Source organism: Myxine glutinosa, chromosome 12, assembly GCF_964187855.1.
Source record: "Myxine glutinosa chromosome 12, kmMyxGlut1.1, whole genome shotgun sequence".
In the NCBI taxonomy this organism is placed as follows: domain Eukaryota; kingdom Metazoa; phylum Chordata; class Myxini; order Myxiniformes; family Myxinidae; genus Myxine; species Myxine glutinosa.
Window position 1 is genome coordinate 74,661,715 of NC_136272.1, and position 19,341 is coordinate 74,681,055.

General features: G+C 50.9%; 1 protein-coding gene across 1 annotated transcript in view; it reads left to right on the forward strand.

Annotated features, from left to right (window-relative positions):
• The window catches only part of LOC137437527 (integrin beta-5), a 129,051-nt gene extending 110,033 nt beyond the window's left edge, over window positions 1–19,018 (forward strand). Inside the window, exons 15-16 of the mRNA XM_068131920.2 lie at window positions 17,311–17,477; window positions 18,604–19,018. Of these exons, the coding sequence (XP_067988021.2) occupies window positions 17,311–17,477; window positions 18,604–18,690 (254 nt within the window). The 3' untranslated portion in view covers window positions 18,691–19,018. The remainder of the gene's footprint in view (window positions 1–17,310; window positions 17,478–18,603) is intronic.
• Window positions 19,019–19,341: the final 323 nt, after the last annotated feature.

Sequence of the window (19,341 nt, forward strand, 5' to 3'; positions counted from 1 at the left end):
ACGGCGCTCCTTGCAGGAGCGACGCGGCCACGATCCCTGCCGGCCCCCGCAGCACACGAAGAACACCACGCCCCGAGAGCTCGCGTCGGCTATACGTTGGCCTGAACGCTGTCCCGGTTAACGTCGATGCTCCCCTCGCATGCTCACACCACTCGTTCCTTTTCTCTCTCGCAAAACCCGGCGCTCCAACGCCTCTCATACACTCCATACACTCCGTCATTGCACTCGCTCGTGCATTCCCTTTCGCTCCACACTCAGGTGCACATCACTCGCTGCTCGCACACTCCATTATACACCTCTCTCGCGCACCTTCTTGTGCACACTCTCCCGGTACGTACTCCGTACCACTCACGGGTGTGCACTCTGTTGCACACCCACTCAGCGCACACCTACCCACGGGTGTGCACTTCTGCATCCACCCAATAACGCGCTCTGGTGTGCTCTCCCGCACACGCTCCACAATCAACTCAGGTGTGCACCCTCGCACACGCTCCTCATCCATATCCATCTCACTCTCTGTGTCGCACTTCTCACTCTCACTCCCATACTCTGTTACACACTCACTCTCCGGCACGCACCTTTTTCCTCACACGCGCACCATTTCCACTCACGCAGCGCACAAAGGACCTTCCACGAACGCCCGGGTGCCGTCTGGATCCCAAGCGCGCGAAAGATCCTTTCGCGCCAAACACTTTTCCGCAAAATCTTTTAGCACAATATACAGCCCTTCTCACCTTGGCGCTTCCTCCTCTTCGCTCCACCACCTGCAAACTTCCATTCTGGTGATTAAGCACGGCATCACGATGCGAATACAGACTTTGCATGCATTCCATTTCAATCCTCCGCGAGTGCTGTTCTAAATCCGCCGTCCAATTTCACTTTCGACTATAATTAATTCTTTAATTTCTTTTTCCTCGACGACCGCTGGCGCTAATAAGATTTTCTCTTCTGATTCTGCGGTCGCCGGCTTCCCCATACCCCGGGTCGCGATTTCTATACCCGTCCACGTGACTTCGCTTTTCTCAACTTCGCTCAACCCGCGCTCCTCTAGCCACGCTACCTCGTCGCGTACCCCGGCAACCTTTCCGCCCGATCTGCGGTCAATGTCTCTCCCATATTTTTCTATGTGGCCACCCATTCTGTTTTCAAACCCCGTTAACCCGTCCTTCATTCTTTTCATTTGATTCTCCCGTGTATCCATCTTGCCCTTCACCCTCGTTAACCCCTCGTTCATTTCGCCACTCACGTCCTCCAATTGGGCCCCTAATTTACTTTCTAACAACCCTATTTGGTCCTCTAATCCCCCAAATTTGCTGTCTAATCCCTCAAATTTGCTGTCTCATCCCTCAAATTTGCTGTCTCATCCCTCAAATTTGCTGTCTAATCCCCCAATTTAATTTCCCATATCATTTCTCAATTCATTTCTCAATCCCGCATTCCCCATCTGTATGGCTGCATGAATCTGCACCATGAGGTCCTGCACATTCATCCCCCCGATTTGCGCAGCGGGCGCGGCCCTCGCCGCCATGTGCGAGGCGCCGCCATTTTGTGCGCCTGCAACCCCCTCTACCGCACCTTCATTATCTTCCTCCTCCATCTCTCCCACTTCTTCCCTGGGGTCCTGGGTTGCCTCTATCTCCTCTTCTACCCCCACCGGCATCCGATCGCCTTGATCATCAATGGCACGATTATAATTTGGATGTTAACAATTTCGGCCGCTCAAAATTTTTGACCAGATTTTTTTTTTTTCAGATGGTAGAAAATTTGGTTCGGATCCAATCCCACTCCCAGACACCAATTGTTACGGATTCCGGGGTCGGCTCTCCCCTTATCAAAGGGGGGGGTTAATCCCCTTGTCCTTTAAGCTCGCCGTCCCGAGTCCTTTAGAAGTTATGACGTCACTTCCGGTCGGTGGTAAGTAGGGTTGTAAGCCTAATTAGTCTTAGTACCTAAGTACTACCACCGGCCGTAAAGCGAGGAGATAACTCCCACCCGAGCCACAGCGTTAATGGACACGCCGAGCGAAGCAAGCCGCGACTCGAGCCGTTCACAATTACGACACCTGATTATAGCGGTTTCCAAATCGTGCCACAGGTACTCAATCAAGAAAAGACTAAAACGATCGGATAAGAGGAAACCAGAGTAAGGGAAGAACAAAGAGTGGGTTTATTAATTATTTACAAGCAAAAGAAGAGGAAACGAAAGGAATATACAGGAGGAGGAAGATGAAGCAGGACACAGGGCAGGCTTACCTATACAGTCTTAACTTAACGACCCCAGGACAAACACACACTCACACGGGATGGTAGCTGGTAGGGGAGGAAGGTCCAAGCAGATGTCCAGGCTCCTCGTCCGGCCCGACTCGTGCCGTGGTGGTGATGGAAGCGGGCCGGCGGCGCGTCGTCGTTGACCGCGAGCGGACCTTACAGATATCGGGGGAACTGGGATGCGCGTACATAATACGTATTTCGTGCCAACGCTCTCTCTCTCTCTCCCGATCAATGTTCTTATCAAAGGCAGTTCGTATCAAAGGGCAGTTCATATCAAAGGCAGTTCGTATCAAACGAGCTCCTTCACGCAGTTCCTTAAGTCCCCAAGTACGTCGTAATCGAGCTCTCTCCGTGCAGTCCTTCAAAGGGCTTGGCGCGTGCGCTTATATAATGCGCTCAAAGATCAATCCACGCTTCATCAAACCACGCCCGCCAGTGAGCTCACCTCAGCCCTGGTTGGTTGGCGAGGGCTCACCGGCTCCGACCTTGATGGTGAGTTAACGTGGCCACACCTCGTTCTTGTGTCCCGCCCCCTTTTTCCTCGGCCTGAGACCACATGTGCAATGGCGTTTGGAGCGAGCGCTAAGGCGTCGACGAAGGCTCAATGCAGCGAACGCTGCTAACCAAACCACGTGACAATTTGGGGAGAGACAAGCCCCGACTGTAGGGGCGCATTATGGCGTAGCTTGGAGAGAGCGGCTGCAAAATGAACGGAAGGGCCTATTCTTATTTCATTGATGCAACGTAGATTCAACTATTGGGAACACGGCCTTATCTGACACATAATAAGGAAATAACTAAAGTTCCTATGGTGGCCTACGTGTTGCATATGGACGAACTAAGGGTGCAACCTTTAACCTTCTAAACGATGGAATATTTACAAGAATTATGTACAAAGTGAGGGTTCTCAAACCGCAACTATATATATATATATATATATATATATATATATATATATATATATATATATATATATATATATATATATATATATATATATATATATATATATGTATATATAATTATATATATGTATATATTGTTATGGATTTGAGAATTGTGTTTTTTTATTGTAATTGTAAAATATCACCCTCCTTCCTCCATTTGTTGTGTATAAAGGTCAAAGGTCGTTCCCGTTAGTTATTCCATATACCACACGTAGCCAATCATAGATTTCCTCCTTGTTCAGTAGTTATCTCCTTATTATGTGTATTAGGTTAAGGCTGTGTCTTCCATTAATTAATACTGCATTGCACCGAAGTGGATTTAGGTAGATTCCCTGCACATGCCGCCTTTCGTCAATTGCCAACTGCATCGTGCGGTTTGCTGCATTCTGCTGCTGCTGTGGGTTGTGGTTTTTCGCTGCAAGACTCCATTAGCCACGAGGTCATCTCAGAGCAGACGGTGGGAGGAGTCGGCCCAGCGCCGGGAACAAGGCGTGGCCTTGCCAACGCCTCCTCTAAGGGCGGGATCGGTGAGCCCTCGCGACCAATCAGGGCCGAGGCGAGCTCACCGATGGGCATGTCCTGGAGGCCGGCGGCTTGATCGCCCGCGGCGATATAAAAACGCGCGCGGAAGCCTTTACGAGAGTTGCGTCAGAGAAACGGGAGGGAGTTCAAGAGAGTTGGAGTTCAAGAGAGTTCAAAGAGTTGAGAGTTCAAGGAGTTGAAAGGAGTTCAAGAGAGAGAGAACCCGTCACGCCAGACCCCCCCCCCCCCACCCACCCCAGCAGCGTTGGCTCCACCAGCAGCTTTGACTCCACCAAGCAGCGTTGGCTCCACCAGGCAGCTTTAACTCGACCGGCGGAGCTCGTCCCGCGGCAGCTCGCACGACCGCAGCTTGGGCGTTGACGGCGGTGCCGACCGTGGCCGCGGAGGAACGGAGCTGCCGCTCCCGGCCCGACCAGGACACAGTTCCCGTGGACCTCCCTCTCCCTCCAGCCATCCACCTCCTGCATTCGTTCCTGCCATCATTCCCCGTGTAAGTGTGCTCGTTGTCTGTCTTTGTCTTGTCCTTGGGAGTTAAGTAAGACTGAACTAGAACGGGCACTCGGTAGAGCGCATACCTTCGCCGCAGCTACTGTTCTGTACTGTACTAAAATACGATTTTGACCTTTTCGTGACCTTGACCTTGACCTTTGACCCGATTGCTCCCAAAATCTAATCAAATGTGTCCCGTATAATAACCAATCATCCCACCAAATTTCATGCAATTCGGTTGAATACTTTTTGAGTTATGCGAATAACATACACACACACACAGACATACAAATAAATACACAGCGATCAAAACATAACCTTCCGCTTTTGCGAAGGTAAATATATAAGCTAATCATTGCACTGTGTCTCCTGGCTCCTTTCTGTCGTTATTTTCTTATCCTTCCTTCTTCCTTGGTTTCTTTTGGTTGTAAATAGTAGTAATAAATCGTATTCGTATTTCAAACCCTTTTGTTCTTCTTCTTTTTCACATCCGTCGTCTTTGTCTTTTCCAAATTGAATACCTGTGGCACGATTTGGCTAACGTTCAGAAATCGGGTCTAGTCATTGTTAATAGTTCGTGCCGCGGTTGCTAAAACCGCTCGGCAATTAACATCTGTCCGCGGTACGAACGGGGCTGTGCCACCGGCCTTTCCGGAGGTCGCTGGGCAGCGTCAGGGACCACGTCGGTCAGTTATAGAAGAGGGGGATTAATCCCCCCTGCAAGGGGACCAGAGGCCGACGTTGGGTTCCGCAACAATATATATATATCCTTTCAAATCCTTTCAAACCGTCGGTCCGCTCGCCCGGAGTCGGAAGGTCGGAGTCCAGGCAAAATGCAGTTCTCAGGAAAACGTAGTTTATTCGACAATCAGGTCAGTCATGGCGCCATGGAGCAGCGATCACGACAAGGTGGTCAACCCGTGGCCTTGCCGTGAAAACTCTAAAGCAGAATCGTGATGTGCACGTATTTGTACATTTCAACATCAGATAACACAATCGTAAAACCTTACATGTGCCAGATGGCAGAGTGAAGCAGAGAGAAAGACAAAGGGAGTTCTAGCTGTTTATGACCTTGTGAGATTTGAGATCCGACTGTTTGCCCGAGAGAAGGGCTCCCACGAGCTTGTCTCAACAAACGCTCAAGTGAATCCAAGTCTGCTTAGAGATAACGCGGAGCCCTGGCCGGGATTAATTGGCCTTTCCCCAGCGGGCGGTTCTGCACGAGTCGGGCCTGGTGAGAAATCAAAGAGAATTACCCTTTTGTCGAGAGAGAGAAAGAGAGAGAGAGAGAAAGAGAAAGGTCACCCTGAGTTTAACCGGTGAAATACCATAAGTTGTATTCCCATATTAGTCAGGTTCACTATGTTTTTTCGTTCAAAATCATGGTAGATTAGCAAACCTATACATTTTTGGAAACGTTATTACATGGAAAATCTGAAAATCAATGTTTACATTTGCCAATTCCGACCAATTCGATTCGACCAATTCGACCAATTCGACCAATTCCATTCGACCAATTCGACCATTCGACCAATCGCTTCAATCGACCATTCGATCGATTCGATTCATCGAATTCGATTCGATCGACCATTCGACCAATTCGATTTGCCAATCAATTTGACCGACCTTTGCTTGTGTGGAACGGACTGTGAAAACGATGCGGACTATATTGTCGGATACGACACACAGGACAGTGATGACGAACTCTAAATGGCATATTCTGTAATCGTGTATGTTTGATGCCATTGACTGCCTGTGTATATTTTGTCATTGACTGCCTGTGTAGATGTGAAGTTATACTGACTGCATGTGTATATATTATTTTGCTGACTGCCTGTGTATGTTTGGTGATATGAATTATTGTGACACATTTTGATGTTATTAACTGCCTGTACAAAATGATGACATGTATTTGATTATGCAACTTAACGCGAATATAAAGACAGTATTTTGCAATTCAAAACCTTTGATTCGTGTCTTATCATTCCCCGTAGCACTAATTTGATACTTTCATTGGATTCCTTGTCCCTGAAAATATAGGTTGAGTATATTTTAAAAAGTTTTTAGGGTAATTAGAGGCAGAAATAGAACAAAATATGTATTTTACAGTGGCCATTTTGAAAATCCAAAATGGCCGCCATACAGGTATCTCTCCAAATGTAAACATTGATTTTTAGTTTCCTTATGCTATAACCTTTCCAAAAATGTATAGGTTTGCTAATCTACCATGATTTTGAACGAAATATAAATTTATTGACATTGTGAACCTGACGATATATGGATCCCAATTCTACCCAAGCTGATTTTTTTTTTTTTTTTTTTGTATACAAGATCGAGGCTCGTGAAAGAGCGAACATTAATCACACAGAAAGACAAACAGACACACAAAACAAATAACATCGGGAGCGGTAGACAAGATGGGGAGAGAGGGGGAAGGACACAAACACAACATTTGAGAGCAGGGACCGAGAGACATGGAGACATCGAGAGAACTGTGGGAGGGAGAGGGCTTTGGGGGGGAGGCATGGGAAGGGGGGGGGGGGGGTGGGAGAGGTATAAAACATATGGACACTGCCAAGACTTCCAGGAAAGAAGTTGGAATTTCAAACAAGGTGGATCTGGGGTGAATTAGTGGGGGTAGAAAAGATCAAGGTTTTGGATGGGGGAAGATAAGAGATGGTGGTGAACAGCTGTTTTGAAGACCTGGAGGGAGGAGTGTGATTGAAGTGAGTGTGGGAGTTTGTTCCAGAGGTGGGAGAAAAGAGGAATGAAAGAGTGAAGGTGAGCAGAGAGCCGAGATTTCGGCAGTTTAACCATCAGAGGGTGGCTGGCAGATCTTGTGCGACCTGTAGGAATATTTGGGGGACAGAGCACAGAGAGAGCTGGGGGAGCAAGGCCGGAGAGGAGTCGGTAGAAGACAGAAAGACCACCGACCTGCCTGCGGTGAGTGAGTGAAAGGCCCTCAGAGATAGTTTCATCACGGGAGATTCCAATGATTCTGAAAGCTTTGGATTCAACAGCGTGAAGCCGAGCCAGGTGTGAGGCAGGAGCACCAGCCCATAGGGGAGAACAGTATTCCATTGAGCTGCGGATGAAAGCCTTGTATGTGGTGAGGAGCTCAGGTGTGCCTAGGAAGGACTTCGCACGACGGAGGATGCCCAGTCGGCGACTGGCTTTGGAGGCCAGCTTGGAAATGTGGTTTTCCCAAGAAAGATCATGGCAGATGGTGAGACCCAAAAGCTTGAGCGACAGAACTTCTTGGAGAGGTATAACAAGTCAAATTATTTAAACGTCCCTACAAATTACGATTACAAAGGGATTTATAGCAAGTTTAACGAATGGTAATACGAGTAACTATTATGCAAATGAATATCAAAAGGATTCGTTTAAGAGTTAATATGGGCGAGGCCGACATATATATATATATATATATATATATATATATATACATATATCAGTGTTAATGTTGTGGTTTGCATTTAAGCATTGAAAATGTGGTATCGGACATATATGATTGATGATTGTGCATGCGTGGTTAAACTCCCTCTGTTGGTCAAACATAGTGTCGGTGGATGATGAAATTCATTAATGAACCGACGGATGTTTGAAGATGGGAAATGAATAATGCTATCAGAATGGATGTGAGATCGAGTGATTAAAAAAAAAAAACGTTCAAAAGAGAGTATTTTGGAAACGTGTGGAGAAATTGGAATGGAGATCAGGAAAGAAGTAAATAAATATAGATACACTCGGAACCGTTCATATGGGAGCCGGGAAAATCGACCGTGTGCTAAATGAGACCGTGTATTGCCTATCTTCCAGCGCGAGCGTGGTGGCTGCCATCTTAGATTGTGTCGGGTGACGACGAGTGAAACTAGGTCAATTTTTTAAAAGATACTTTTTCGTAATAAAACAACACATATGTAATAATACTTATACATTTTTATTATACAAAACAATATACAAAAAACATAGAAATCAAAAAATATTGTTCAAAATACAAAATCCATTTGTATGGGTTAAGCCTTAGTCACATATGATGCTGCCGCCGCACGGTTCTGCGGTCTGCGGTTTGTAGATGGGATTTTTACAAATCGTACGGCTTTGCGGGCTGCGGCAGCAGTGTTCACAAATGTTACGGGGTCCGCACGGCAATCGTGTAAAGTTGAAAACTTAAAAAGAAAATATTATAATGTCCCCCAAAAAATTAAATAAAATTTAAAAAGACAACTAGAGGGGCACTCGTTTAGCCGGTCGTGAAATCCGGATCGTCAGTCGTAAAGCTAAAAACGGAACTTGTGTCGAAGAACCTTTACCGGAGTGTATACTCCTGAAATATTAGGATCATATCTGTTATATTCACATCAGGATTGTATTCCAAAACGTACCCTTGAAATGTTAATAAATTTACTGTCAGATCCAGAAGAAGATCCAGGTGAGGATGAAATATACGTCGAGTCTAGGGAACCAAAGATGAATATGCACATGGAATAAGAAAGAGGTCTGACAAGTGATGGAAGAGGAAAGAGCAACAAACTGAAAAAAGTGCCTATCTCGCAATGTTAACGAAACGTTCAAACGTCTGGCAAATCCGGATACTGATCCGGATCATCACCAAAATCTAATCGTTTCCAGGAAGGCCACAGGCGAATGTTTCTTGAAAATTTCGAGAAGATATCTAAAAAGCTGTGGCCTGTAGAGTGGTAACAAACTAAAAAACAAACGAACGAACAAACTTAGAAGGAAAACTCTTTATTATTATGACATGGAAAACTTTATTCATATGACATATAGACATCTTCACCAATAAATTTTTATTGTCTCTATATAAACAAAGCATAACACTAGTCACTCACAGTACACAGTTCAAAGTCCTAGTAGTCAATCACAGTACACAGTTCAGAGTCCTAGTAGTTCTAGTTCAGGGCCGCCTCTGGTAAAAACCGTGAGGTGACCTTGAGGTCACCTCACGGCAACCGTACAGTGACCTTGCGATACTACATGCGGTGGGGTTGCAGCCTACGGCCTTGCGATTTCCGAAACAAAGTTAAATGTCAAATTTTAAAAATCGTAAGCCCCTGCGACGAGCAAAAAACCGTGCGATCGCCTCACGGCTACCGTATCTACCGTGCGGCCACCGCACGGTTATGGCAATTTTGGGGACTTACGGCCGCCGCCAACACGCCGCAGGCCATTTGTGACCGAGGCCTTAGTGGGGAAAACGCGTTGCCTTGCTGCAGATGCAGGTGTCTGCTGCCTTCCTGGCCCTCTTCCTGGTTAGTCCATCACTGTGCTCGATGTCTCGGACGAAAGACCTCAATTCATCCTCCTTCTTCAGCCACCCATGGAGTGTAGACTCGTTCAGACCTCCTTGAGCTCGACACACCTGAACAAGAAAAAATACAAGGTTAAGAGTAAAAGTGCATAAAACATCATAAATAATAAAATACTGTATTGAAGGAGCTGCGCTCCAACGCGAGTCGAAAGAATTGACGCGACCAAAGACGGAATTCATCCCAGTTGCTTTATTGAAACAAAACAGCTCAGGTATTCTCCCCAGCCCGTTTATCGGGCAGCAATATATATAGACATTTATGCCGGGGCGTTTGCCCGGGAAAACCGAGACCGGGCATGCCCGGGTGTCAAGGGCGAGTCCTGGAAAGGCGAGTCTGGACATGCCCGGGCGTCCTGGACGCGGCCTGGCAAGTCGAGGCTGGGCGTGCCCGAGCGCTCTGGGTGAGCCCTGGAAAGGCGAGAGCGGGCATGCCCGGACGCTCTGGGCGAGCCCTGGAAAGGCGAGTCTGGACATGCCCGGGCGTCCTGGACGCGGCCTGGCAAGTCGAGGCTGGGCGTGCCCGGGCGCTCTGGGCGAGCCCTGGAAAGGCGAGAGCGGGCATGCCCGGGAAAGACGAGACCGGGTGTGCCGGGAGGTTCGGGCGTGCCGGGAACAGCGAGTCCGGGCATGCCCAGGAGAGGCGCGTCTGGGCCCGTCCGGACTAGCCCGGCATGGCGATCGCGCCCTGGCCGCGTCCTGGCAGGTGCAAGGCGATTGTGTACATTCAGCGGGAACCGCTACACACGCCCCTCCAGAATCGACCTGCACCGGCAGGGTCAATTTAAGGGGGGTCCGGATGACCCGGCCGAAGCGACCCCTGGAGGGTCGTGGGGGGGGGGGGGTCCGATCCGGTGGTGGGTGGTCGAGCGGGTGGAACTGTGGACGGGGGGCGGCCTCGCCGCGGAGGAAGGGCCAACCGTGGTGGTCGGTCGACGTCCACGTGCGCCGGTTTGAGGCGGCCCACAGATCTGGTCCGACCGGCCGCCGACGTCGACGACGAAGGACTTGTCGCCCCGTCGCAGGACCCGGAAGGGCCTGTCGTACGGCGGCCGGAGTGGCCCCCGGTGCGCGTCATGATGCACAAAGACGTACTCCGCTGTGCAAAGCGCCGGGGGGACGTAGGACTGGGGGCCACCGTGGCGGGACGTTGGCACGGGGGCAAATCGTCGGGCGGCCTCCTGGAGGTCCGAGCGCTGGTGTGCGGCAGACCAGGGACTGGTAGCGTCGGGCACGAACTCGCCCGGGACGCGGAGCGGCTGGCCGTAGACGAGCTCGGCGGCGGACGCCCGGAGGTCCTCCTTGGGGGCCGTGCGGAGGCCCAAAAGGACCCACGGCAGCCGGTCGGTCCAACCGTCGTCCTGAAGGCCGGCCATGAGTGCGGCCTTCATGGAGCGGTGAAACCGCTCGCACAACCCGTTGGCTTGGGGGTGGTAGGCCGTGGTGCAGTGCAGCGTGACCCCCAACGAGCGGGCGACCGCGCCCCAAAGTTCGGACGTGAACTGTGGGCCGCGGTCGGACGAGATGTCCGCCGGTGCGCCGAAGCGCGCGACCCAGGTGGCGATGAACGCCTGCGCCACGTCGGCGGTGGTGGTGGAGGTGAGGGGCACGGCCTCCGGCCACCTGGTGGTCCTGTCCACCATGGTGAGCAGGTGGGTGAACCCCCGCGATGGGGGCAGGGGACCCACCAGGTCCACGTGGACGTGGTCAAAACGCCGTGCAGGCACGGTGAAAGGTGCTAGCGGGGCCTGGGTGTGGCGGTGGACCTTGGCCCGCTGGCAGGCCGTGCAGGCGTTGTCCCAGTCGCGGACGTTCCGTCGAAGGCCGTGCCAGACGAAACGCGCCGACACCAGCTTCTGAGAAGCTTTCCGGCCCGGGTGAGAAAGGCCGTGGATGGAGGCGAAGATGCGGCGCTGCCAGGAAACGGGCACGATGGGGCGAGCCTGGCCCTGGGAGACGTCGCAGAGCAGGACGGTGCCCGCGAAGGGGATGTCGGCCAGGCGGAGGCCCGTGTCCGCCGCCCGGAGGGCCTGCACCGAGGTGTTGGTGGTCTGGTCGGCCGCCATGAGTGCGAAGTCCACGCCGAGGTGGACCGCGTTCGCGCTGGCCCGAGAAAGACAGTCAGCCACGGCGTTGTCTTTGCCGGCGACGTGCCGGATGTCCGTGGTGAATTCCGACACGGCGGAGAGGTGGCGCTGCTGGCGGGCCGACCACGGCTCCGTGACTTTGGCCATTGCGTAGACCAACGGCTTGTGGTCGACGAAAGCCGTGAACGGGCGGCCCTCCAGGAGGTGGCGGAAATGGCGAACGGCCAGGAATAGACCGAGCAGCTCGCGGTCGAACGTGCTGTATTTTAACTCGTTCGGCCGGAGTTGCCGGCTGAAAAAAGCGAGGGGCTGCCAAACCCCGTCCACCCATTGTTCATGGACGGTGCCCACCGCGTAGTTGGAGGCGTCCGTAGTGAGGGCGATGAGCGCGTTGAGCACCGGGTGAGCCAGCAGCGTTGCGTCGGCGAGGGCCCGTTTTGCGCTCGCGAAGGCCGCGTCCATGGCCGCGGACCAAACGATGTCATGCTTGGCCGGCTTGCCCCGGAGGGCCTCGTAAAGGGGCCGCATGAGCTGAGCAGCGCGGGGCACGAATCAGTGATAAAAATTCACCATGCCGAGGAACTCTTGTAGGGCCTTGATGGAATGGGGACGCGGGAACGTGGTGATGGCCTCGACCTTGGTCGGCAGCGGCACGGCCCCGGTCTTGGTGATGCGGTGGCCCAAAAAGTCAACGGTCGTCGTGCCGAAGTGGCATTTGGCCGGGTTGACAATTAAGCCATGCTCGCTGAGGCGACCGAACAGTGTTCAGAGGTGGAGGAGGTGCTCGGCGCGGGACGTGCTGGCGACGAGGATGTCGTCCAGATAGACGAAAAGAAATGGCAGGTCGCGCAGCACGCCGTCCATTAAGCGCTGGAACGCCTGGGCCGCGTTCTTGAGGCCAAACGGCATCCTCAGAAATTCGAACAGCCCGAACGGCGTGATGACGGCCGTCTTCGGGACGTCGGCCGCCCGGACAGGTACCTGGTGGTATCCCCGTATCAGGTCAATTTTGGAAAATATGACCCGTCCCGCCAAACGGGCAGAAAAGTCCTGGATGTGCGGGATCGGGTACCTGTCGGGGGTGGTAGCGTCGTTGAGGCGGCGGTAGTCGCCACACGGGCGCCATCCGCCCCCCGGCTTTGGCACGATGTGCAGTGGTGAGGCCCACGCGCTATTGGAGCGCCGCACGATGCCGAGGTGCTCCAACGCGTCGAACTCGGCCGTTCCCACGGCGAGCTTGGCCGGGTCAAGGCGGCGGGCCCTGGCGTAGACCGGCGGGCCGTAGTGTGTATGTGGTGCTCGATCCCATGCCGCACTGCGACGGCCGAAAACGTCGGCCGCGTGAGGGCCGGGAATTCCACGAGAAGGCGAGCGAACTCGTTCGCCGTCGGGAGGGCGCACGCCAGTTCGGTCGGCGCGGACTGCTCATCGTGCACGCCAGGGAGCTGAAGGTCTCGGCGTTGACAAGGCGACGTCGTTTGACGTCGACCAGCAGCCCGTGCGCACAGAGGAAGTCGGCGCCCAGCAAAGCCATGGGGACGCAGGCGGTCACAAAGGTCCACTGAAAGCGCTGGCTGCCGAAGCAGAGGGTGACGTCGCGCGGGCCGAAAGTGCGTATGGCCGAGCCATTAGCAGCGACCAAAGAGGGGCCGCAAACGGCGTCCCGCCTGTCCTGCTCGGAGGCGGGTATGACGCTCAGTTGGGCGCCGGTGTCACAAAGGAAACGCCGCCCGGACGCTTTGTCCCGAATAAAAAGCAAGTTGCCCGAGTGGCCGGCGCTCATGGCTGGGAATGAATGCCGGCCCGGCCGTTTCCCGACTTGCTGAAAGTGCACGGGGGTCGGCACGTCCGAGCCTTGTGTCCGAACCTGGCGTGGTAATAACACCACGCCTGGTCAGGTGGAGGCCCCGGCCGTCGTGTCGGAAGCGGTCGGCGTGGCGTGGCGGCCGCCAATTGCACCGGCAGTTCGGCCTCCAACCGCGCAGGGCGCTCGGGCGTCGTGGGCGTCGCCTCGGACGGCGGCAGGCTCCAGGTAGCCGCGCCGATGTGTTGGCCCGCCGAGGAGATCTTATCGGCTTCCCTGGCGAGGGTGCGGGGATCGGTGATCGACGTGCCAGCCAGGGCGAGGCGTACCGGGTGAGGCAGCTGGCGAAAGAACAGCTCACGGAACAGAAAATCCGGAGAGTGCTCACCGAGCAACGAGAGCATATAGTCCATGCGCTCGGACGGGCGCGTGTCGCCAAGCTCGGGCAGGTCGAGCAGGCGCCGTGCGCGTGCCGCCGGTGAGAGGGCGAAAGCGTCGAGGAGGAACGTCTTCAGCGCGTCATACTTGTCGGCAGCCGGCGGGTGCTCGAGGAGGCTCAGGGCGCGGGCCGCGGTGGCGGAACCGAGCGCTGCCACGACGTGGTGGAAGCGGGTGTCGTCCGCGGTGATGCCTCGCAGGGCGAACTGGGAGTCCGCCTGGGCGAACCAAACAGCCGTGTGAGCCTCCCAGAAAGTAGGCAGTTTAAGAGTCACTGCCGTGTCCATGTCGGTAGGTCACCAGTGAAGGAGCTGCGCTCCAACGCGAGTCGAAAGAATTGACGCGACCAAAGACGGAATTCGTCCGAGTTGCTTTTTTGAAACAAAACAGCTCAGGTATTCTCACAAGCCCGTTTATCGGGCAGCAATATATATACACATTTATGCCGGGGCGTTTGCCCGGGAAAACCGAGACCGGGCATGCCCGGGTGTCAAGGGCGAGTCCTGGAAAGGCGAGTCTGGACATGCCCGGGCGTCCTGGACGCGGCCTGGCAAGTCGAGGCTGGGCGTGCCCGAGCGCTCTGGGCGAGCCCTGGAAAGGCGAGAGCGGGCATGCCCGGACGCTCTGGGCGAGCCCTGGAAAGGCGAGTCTGGACATGCCCGGGCGGCCTGGCAAGTCGAGGCTGGGCGTGCCCGGGCGCTCTGGGCGAGCCCTGGAAAGGCGAGAGCGGGCATGCCCGGGAAAGACGAGACCGGGCGTGCCCGGGAGGTTCGGGCGTGCCCGGGAATAGCGAGGCCGGGCATGCCCAGGAGAGGCGCGTCTGGGCCCGTCCGGACGAGCCCGGCATGGCGATCGCGCCCTGGCTGCGTCCTGGCAGGTGCAAGGCGATTGTGTACATTCAGCGGGAACCGCTACAGTATCATAAAATAAACATCCTTTAAATAGAAAACTAACCTGAGCCTGGGTCTCCGTTCCGTACTTGCGTAACCGCATCCTGCTTTTCCTGCATCGTGTAGCTCGAGTTTTTTCTTTTTGTCTTGCGCGAAGAAGAACACGATGATGATTGGATTGGGCCGATTGGATTCGATTGCTCGAAAAAAACGTTTTCAAGTGATGTAAACGCCGTAGAAACTGAGGGTGATATGATTTGAGTTGAAAAGGATGCCATATTTATACGGGAATCACTGACTGAGATGAGTCAGGGAGAGAGACAGGTGTCAATGCGTCTTGACACTTTGCAGTTCCCGGCCTGGCCAGTGGAGGTGAAAGGTTAAATCAGCTTACGTAGATAAACACTTGTGTCAATATCATCTTACTTTAATTCACCAAATGTCCGTCTGTCTGTCTGTCTGTCTGTTCGAAGGTACCGTAAAAACTGCTGAACCGATCGCAACGATATTTTGTGTGGGTAATCCTGGGATCTCCAGGAGTAAAATAGGCTGTTTAGTTTTTCCAATTTCAGCTTTGGTCTCCAGCATTCTCAGGTTTGGACTCCCGCATAACATTCGCGTTCGCATAACGTTCATTGTGACGATGTTTCCATTGTGACGACGTTGTTTTCCCAGGTGCCGCACAAACGGCTGCACCGATCGCTGCACAAGGATAATATGTTGTTTGGAATGAAAAAAGAGACATCGAGTTCAAGTGAATGACGACATGCCGTTTGACGACATGCCGACAATGGCGACATGCCAACATGCCGTTTCTACTTTCTGAACGTCAACTTCGCGGATCGCCATATGCAGATTCGCCACAGACCCACGATTGATGTTTCTATGCGTGAACGTACCCGTTTGTTTGCGAACGGGTACGTTTTTCATGGAAGTCCTTCACAAACTTGCTGTCCATGTCTGACGTGCGACTGAGGGTGCTACAGGAATGTGGAATTTATTGGTTTAATGCTTTAGCATTCGCCGTATCTGCATTGCCTGTTTGCTTCTGGCCTCCCACCCGTGCGTAGCATGGGTATCTCGCCAAGCTAGTATTATATATACTAGGGAGATACCCGTGCTAAGCATGGGTGGGAGGCCAGAAGCAAACAGGCAATGCAGGTACGGCGAATGCTAAAGCATTAAACCAATAAATTCCACATTCCTGTAGCACCCTCAGTCGCACGTCAGACATGGACAGCAAGTTTGTGAAGGACTTCCATGAAAAACGTACCCGTTCGCAAACAAACGGGTACGTTCACGCATAGAAACATCAATCGTGGGTCTGTGGCGAATCTGCATATGGCGATCCGCGAAGTTGACGTTCAGAAAGTAGAAACGGCATGTCGGCATTGTCGGCATGTCGTCAAATGGCATGTCGTCATTCATTTGAACTCGATATCTCTTTTTTCATTCCAAACAACATATTATCCCTGTGCAGCTGTGCAGCGATCGGTGCAGCCGTTTGTGTGGCACCCAGGAAAACAACATCGTCACAATGGAAACATCGTCACAATGAACGTTATGCATATGCGAATGTTATGCGGGATTCCAAACCTGAGAATGCTGGAGACCAAAGCTGAAATTGGCAAAACTAAATAGCCTATTTTACTCCTGGAGATCCCAGGATTACCCACACAAAACATCGTTGCGATCAGTTCAGCAAGTTTTTACGGTACCTTCGAACAGACAGACAGACAGACAGGCGGACGGACGGACATTTGGTGAATTATAGTAAGATGTCTGTGTATGTATATATGTATATATATATATATATATATATATATTTATCGTGTGTGTGTGTGTGTGTGTGTGTGTGTGTGTGTGTGTGTGTGTGTGTGTGTGTGTGTGTGTGTGTGTGTGTGTGTGTGTGTGAGAGAGAGATTAGCCAGGTGTGATTGAGTTGTGATGTCTGTAAGTTGAAGATGTCCGATTGTTTTTGTGTATCATCCTTCATTTGCAGCAAATGGTGTAATGTGTGAATTTTGTTATTGATACCAGTGTTAACCCACCTACTCTGTGAAGGACACCACCGTGGAATCTTTAACTTCCACCAATTAATACCAGCAGATGGGACACCCCGTTTAACGTCCATCCGAGGGACGGCACACACACATTGATGAATCGCCCTTCCTGTGAAACACTGGGATGACAACTTATAGCTGGGCCGAGATTCGGACCAATGTCTAACAGCTCAGAGGTGAGTGTGGTTACCACTAGTCTAGGCTATCCTGCCAGTCTGTTTAGCAGGTGTATCATATCAAATGCGAATGTGTAGTTAGCTTTCTTTGTGTAGTTAGGAAAAATTAATAGGGATACAGCAATAGTGGTGTATCCCTGGGTTGTCAAGGATGTAGAGATTATATGGGCTTGATGGGCCGAGTGACTTCTTGTTGTGTCTGGGTTTATTTGTGTATCCTTGTGTACCAATTGGTTCCTTTTTCTGTTGCTTTCCTTGACATCTCTGTCAGAGTGTGGCCAAGCTACCGATCCAGCGGCCATGGTTGTAGGCGTTGTCGTGGGAGTACTTCTCATGGGGCTCATCACTCTGCTGGTGTGGAAAGTTGTGGTGACCATCCAGGATCGTATTGCATTTGTACGGTTTCAGAACAACCGACTTCATGCTAAATGGGGCGTGGTGAGTGAACCGGTGTCCGTAAGGGTTATGGTCGTCTTGTTGCAATGAACAAATATGTTCTGTGGATCAGGCGTTGTAATTTTTTTTCTCAAATATTCATTTATTAGATTTTTCCCCGAGGGTTCCATGAGTAAGGGATCTTCTTCCTACTCTTCTTGTTCAATTGTTCAATGCATTAAATTCAGCATTTGCTCTAATGTTTGCCATCTTTGTATATGGTACGGTATGCAAATGCATTGTTTATCATTGTTTTGACAATGCTTTTTGGATTTTCTGTCGATATTAATTCTTCCCTTCATAGAGGACATAATGCTGGATTGTAAGAGGTACTGTATATGTTTATTTTTGTAAGACTTTTGCATAAGCTTGAGAACTGTCCAGAGAATATGGTGTTGAGATACAAGGTTCAACAATATGGCACTTGTAGGCGTTTGTTTGTGTTGCTTTCCACATGTCTTGGTTTCTGCAATACTTCACGCCACCATGGACTGAGTCACCTTGCCATGAATCATCCTGCGGGGCAATGCCTACTTTGTTTTACCTCCGTCCTTTGCCCTAAATTGGTGTTGAACTTCCTTCATTCCTGGGTTTGTCCTTTGCTTCCGATGCATCCAACTGTCTTGTCCATGTATGAGCCCTCACGCTAACATCTCACCCAACTCAGTCTTGCCTTTTCCTATCTTAAAGGGAAACAAAGCCTAAATTAAAAACATAACTGAGAATGACTAAACCCAGTTTTTATTGAATTATTTCAGTTTGCTAAGTTTATATGGGAAAAAGTATCATTAAGCAGTAAATGCAACCGGTGAACTTCCTCGTAATTTACGTGCTGACAACCCTGAGTGTTGTCTATGTGGGTCTCATACAATGCCTGTCAAAATAATTTGTAAACACGAAGTCGTTCCAGTCATGGACATTAAGCTGTGGGTTCAAATACAGCTGAGGACGGCAGTATGAAGGATCTCAATTCCAAGCTTCTGAAAATTTAGTTAGTCACAGGAGAATGGAGAAATTTGCCTCAACAAATCCAAACAAACAAATGTATTCAAAATTATAACATTCTCTCGTATGTCTCGATTGAATTTTACCATTAGTCATTTGTAACAATTTGTCTTTCTTCCTGCAGGGCGCAAACCCCCTTTTCAAGGGGACAAACTCAACACAGCAGGACGTTTCCTTTCACGGTCTTCGATTGTTGCACAGTGACTCTTAAAAGACGCAGCACGAGCATAAGTTGCTGCAAAAATGAGACTGCCCTGAGACTTTAAATCAAGAATATGAAGGACACACAAATGATCCTTTTTTTAACACATTTCTGGAACAAAACAAGAGACTTTTGGCTGAAGACGCTTTTGCCACTATTTGTACCTCCTCTGTGGTTGGTCAAGGGAGTCTCATGAACTGCTGAAATGCACATTTATAAAAGCAAAGAGTAAGTCGGAAGTGGAGCACTGGATGAAGAGAAGAGTTATTGGTGCTGATTACCTATGGGACATGATGCGTGGACACTGGATAAAGTACGAGTAAAGCTATTGAGATTCCGACATGGTTAATGGATTTTCTTTTAGTACAGGTATGAGGCTTAGGTATTGTTTTCTAAAAGACGTTATTGCAAAAAAAAAAAAAAAATGTTTAGCACAGCCTATTGTAGCATCTTCATCATTGTACCTTGCTAAAATTGCTAAATTAACCAGAACTGTTATTGCTGTAAGTTATACCTTATTGTATATTTTTGTTTCCTGCCGTTTTAAATGCTCATTTTGGTTCATTTACGCTATTTTAGAAGCCGTGGCAGATGTAAAACAGGTAATTCTCAGCAAAGTTGTTTTGCTCTTCATCAACAACAACAACAACATGCATTTTA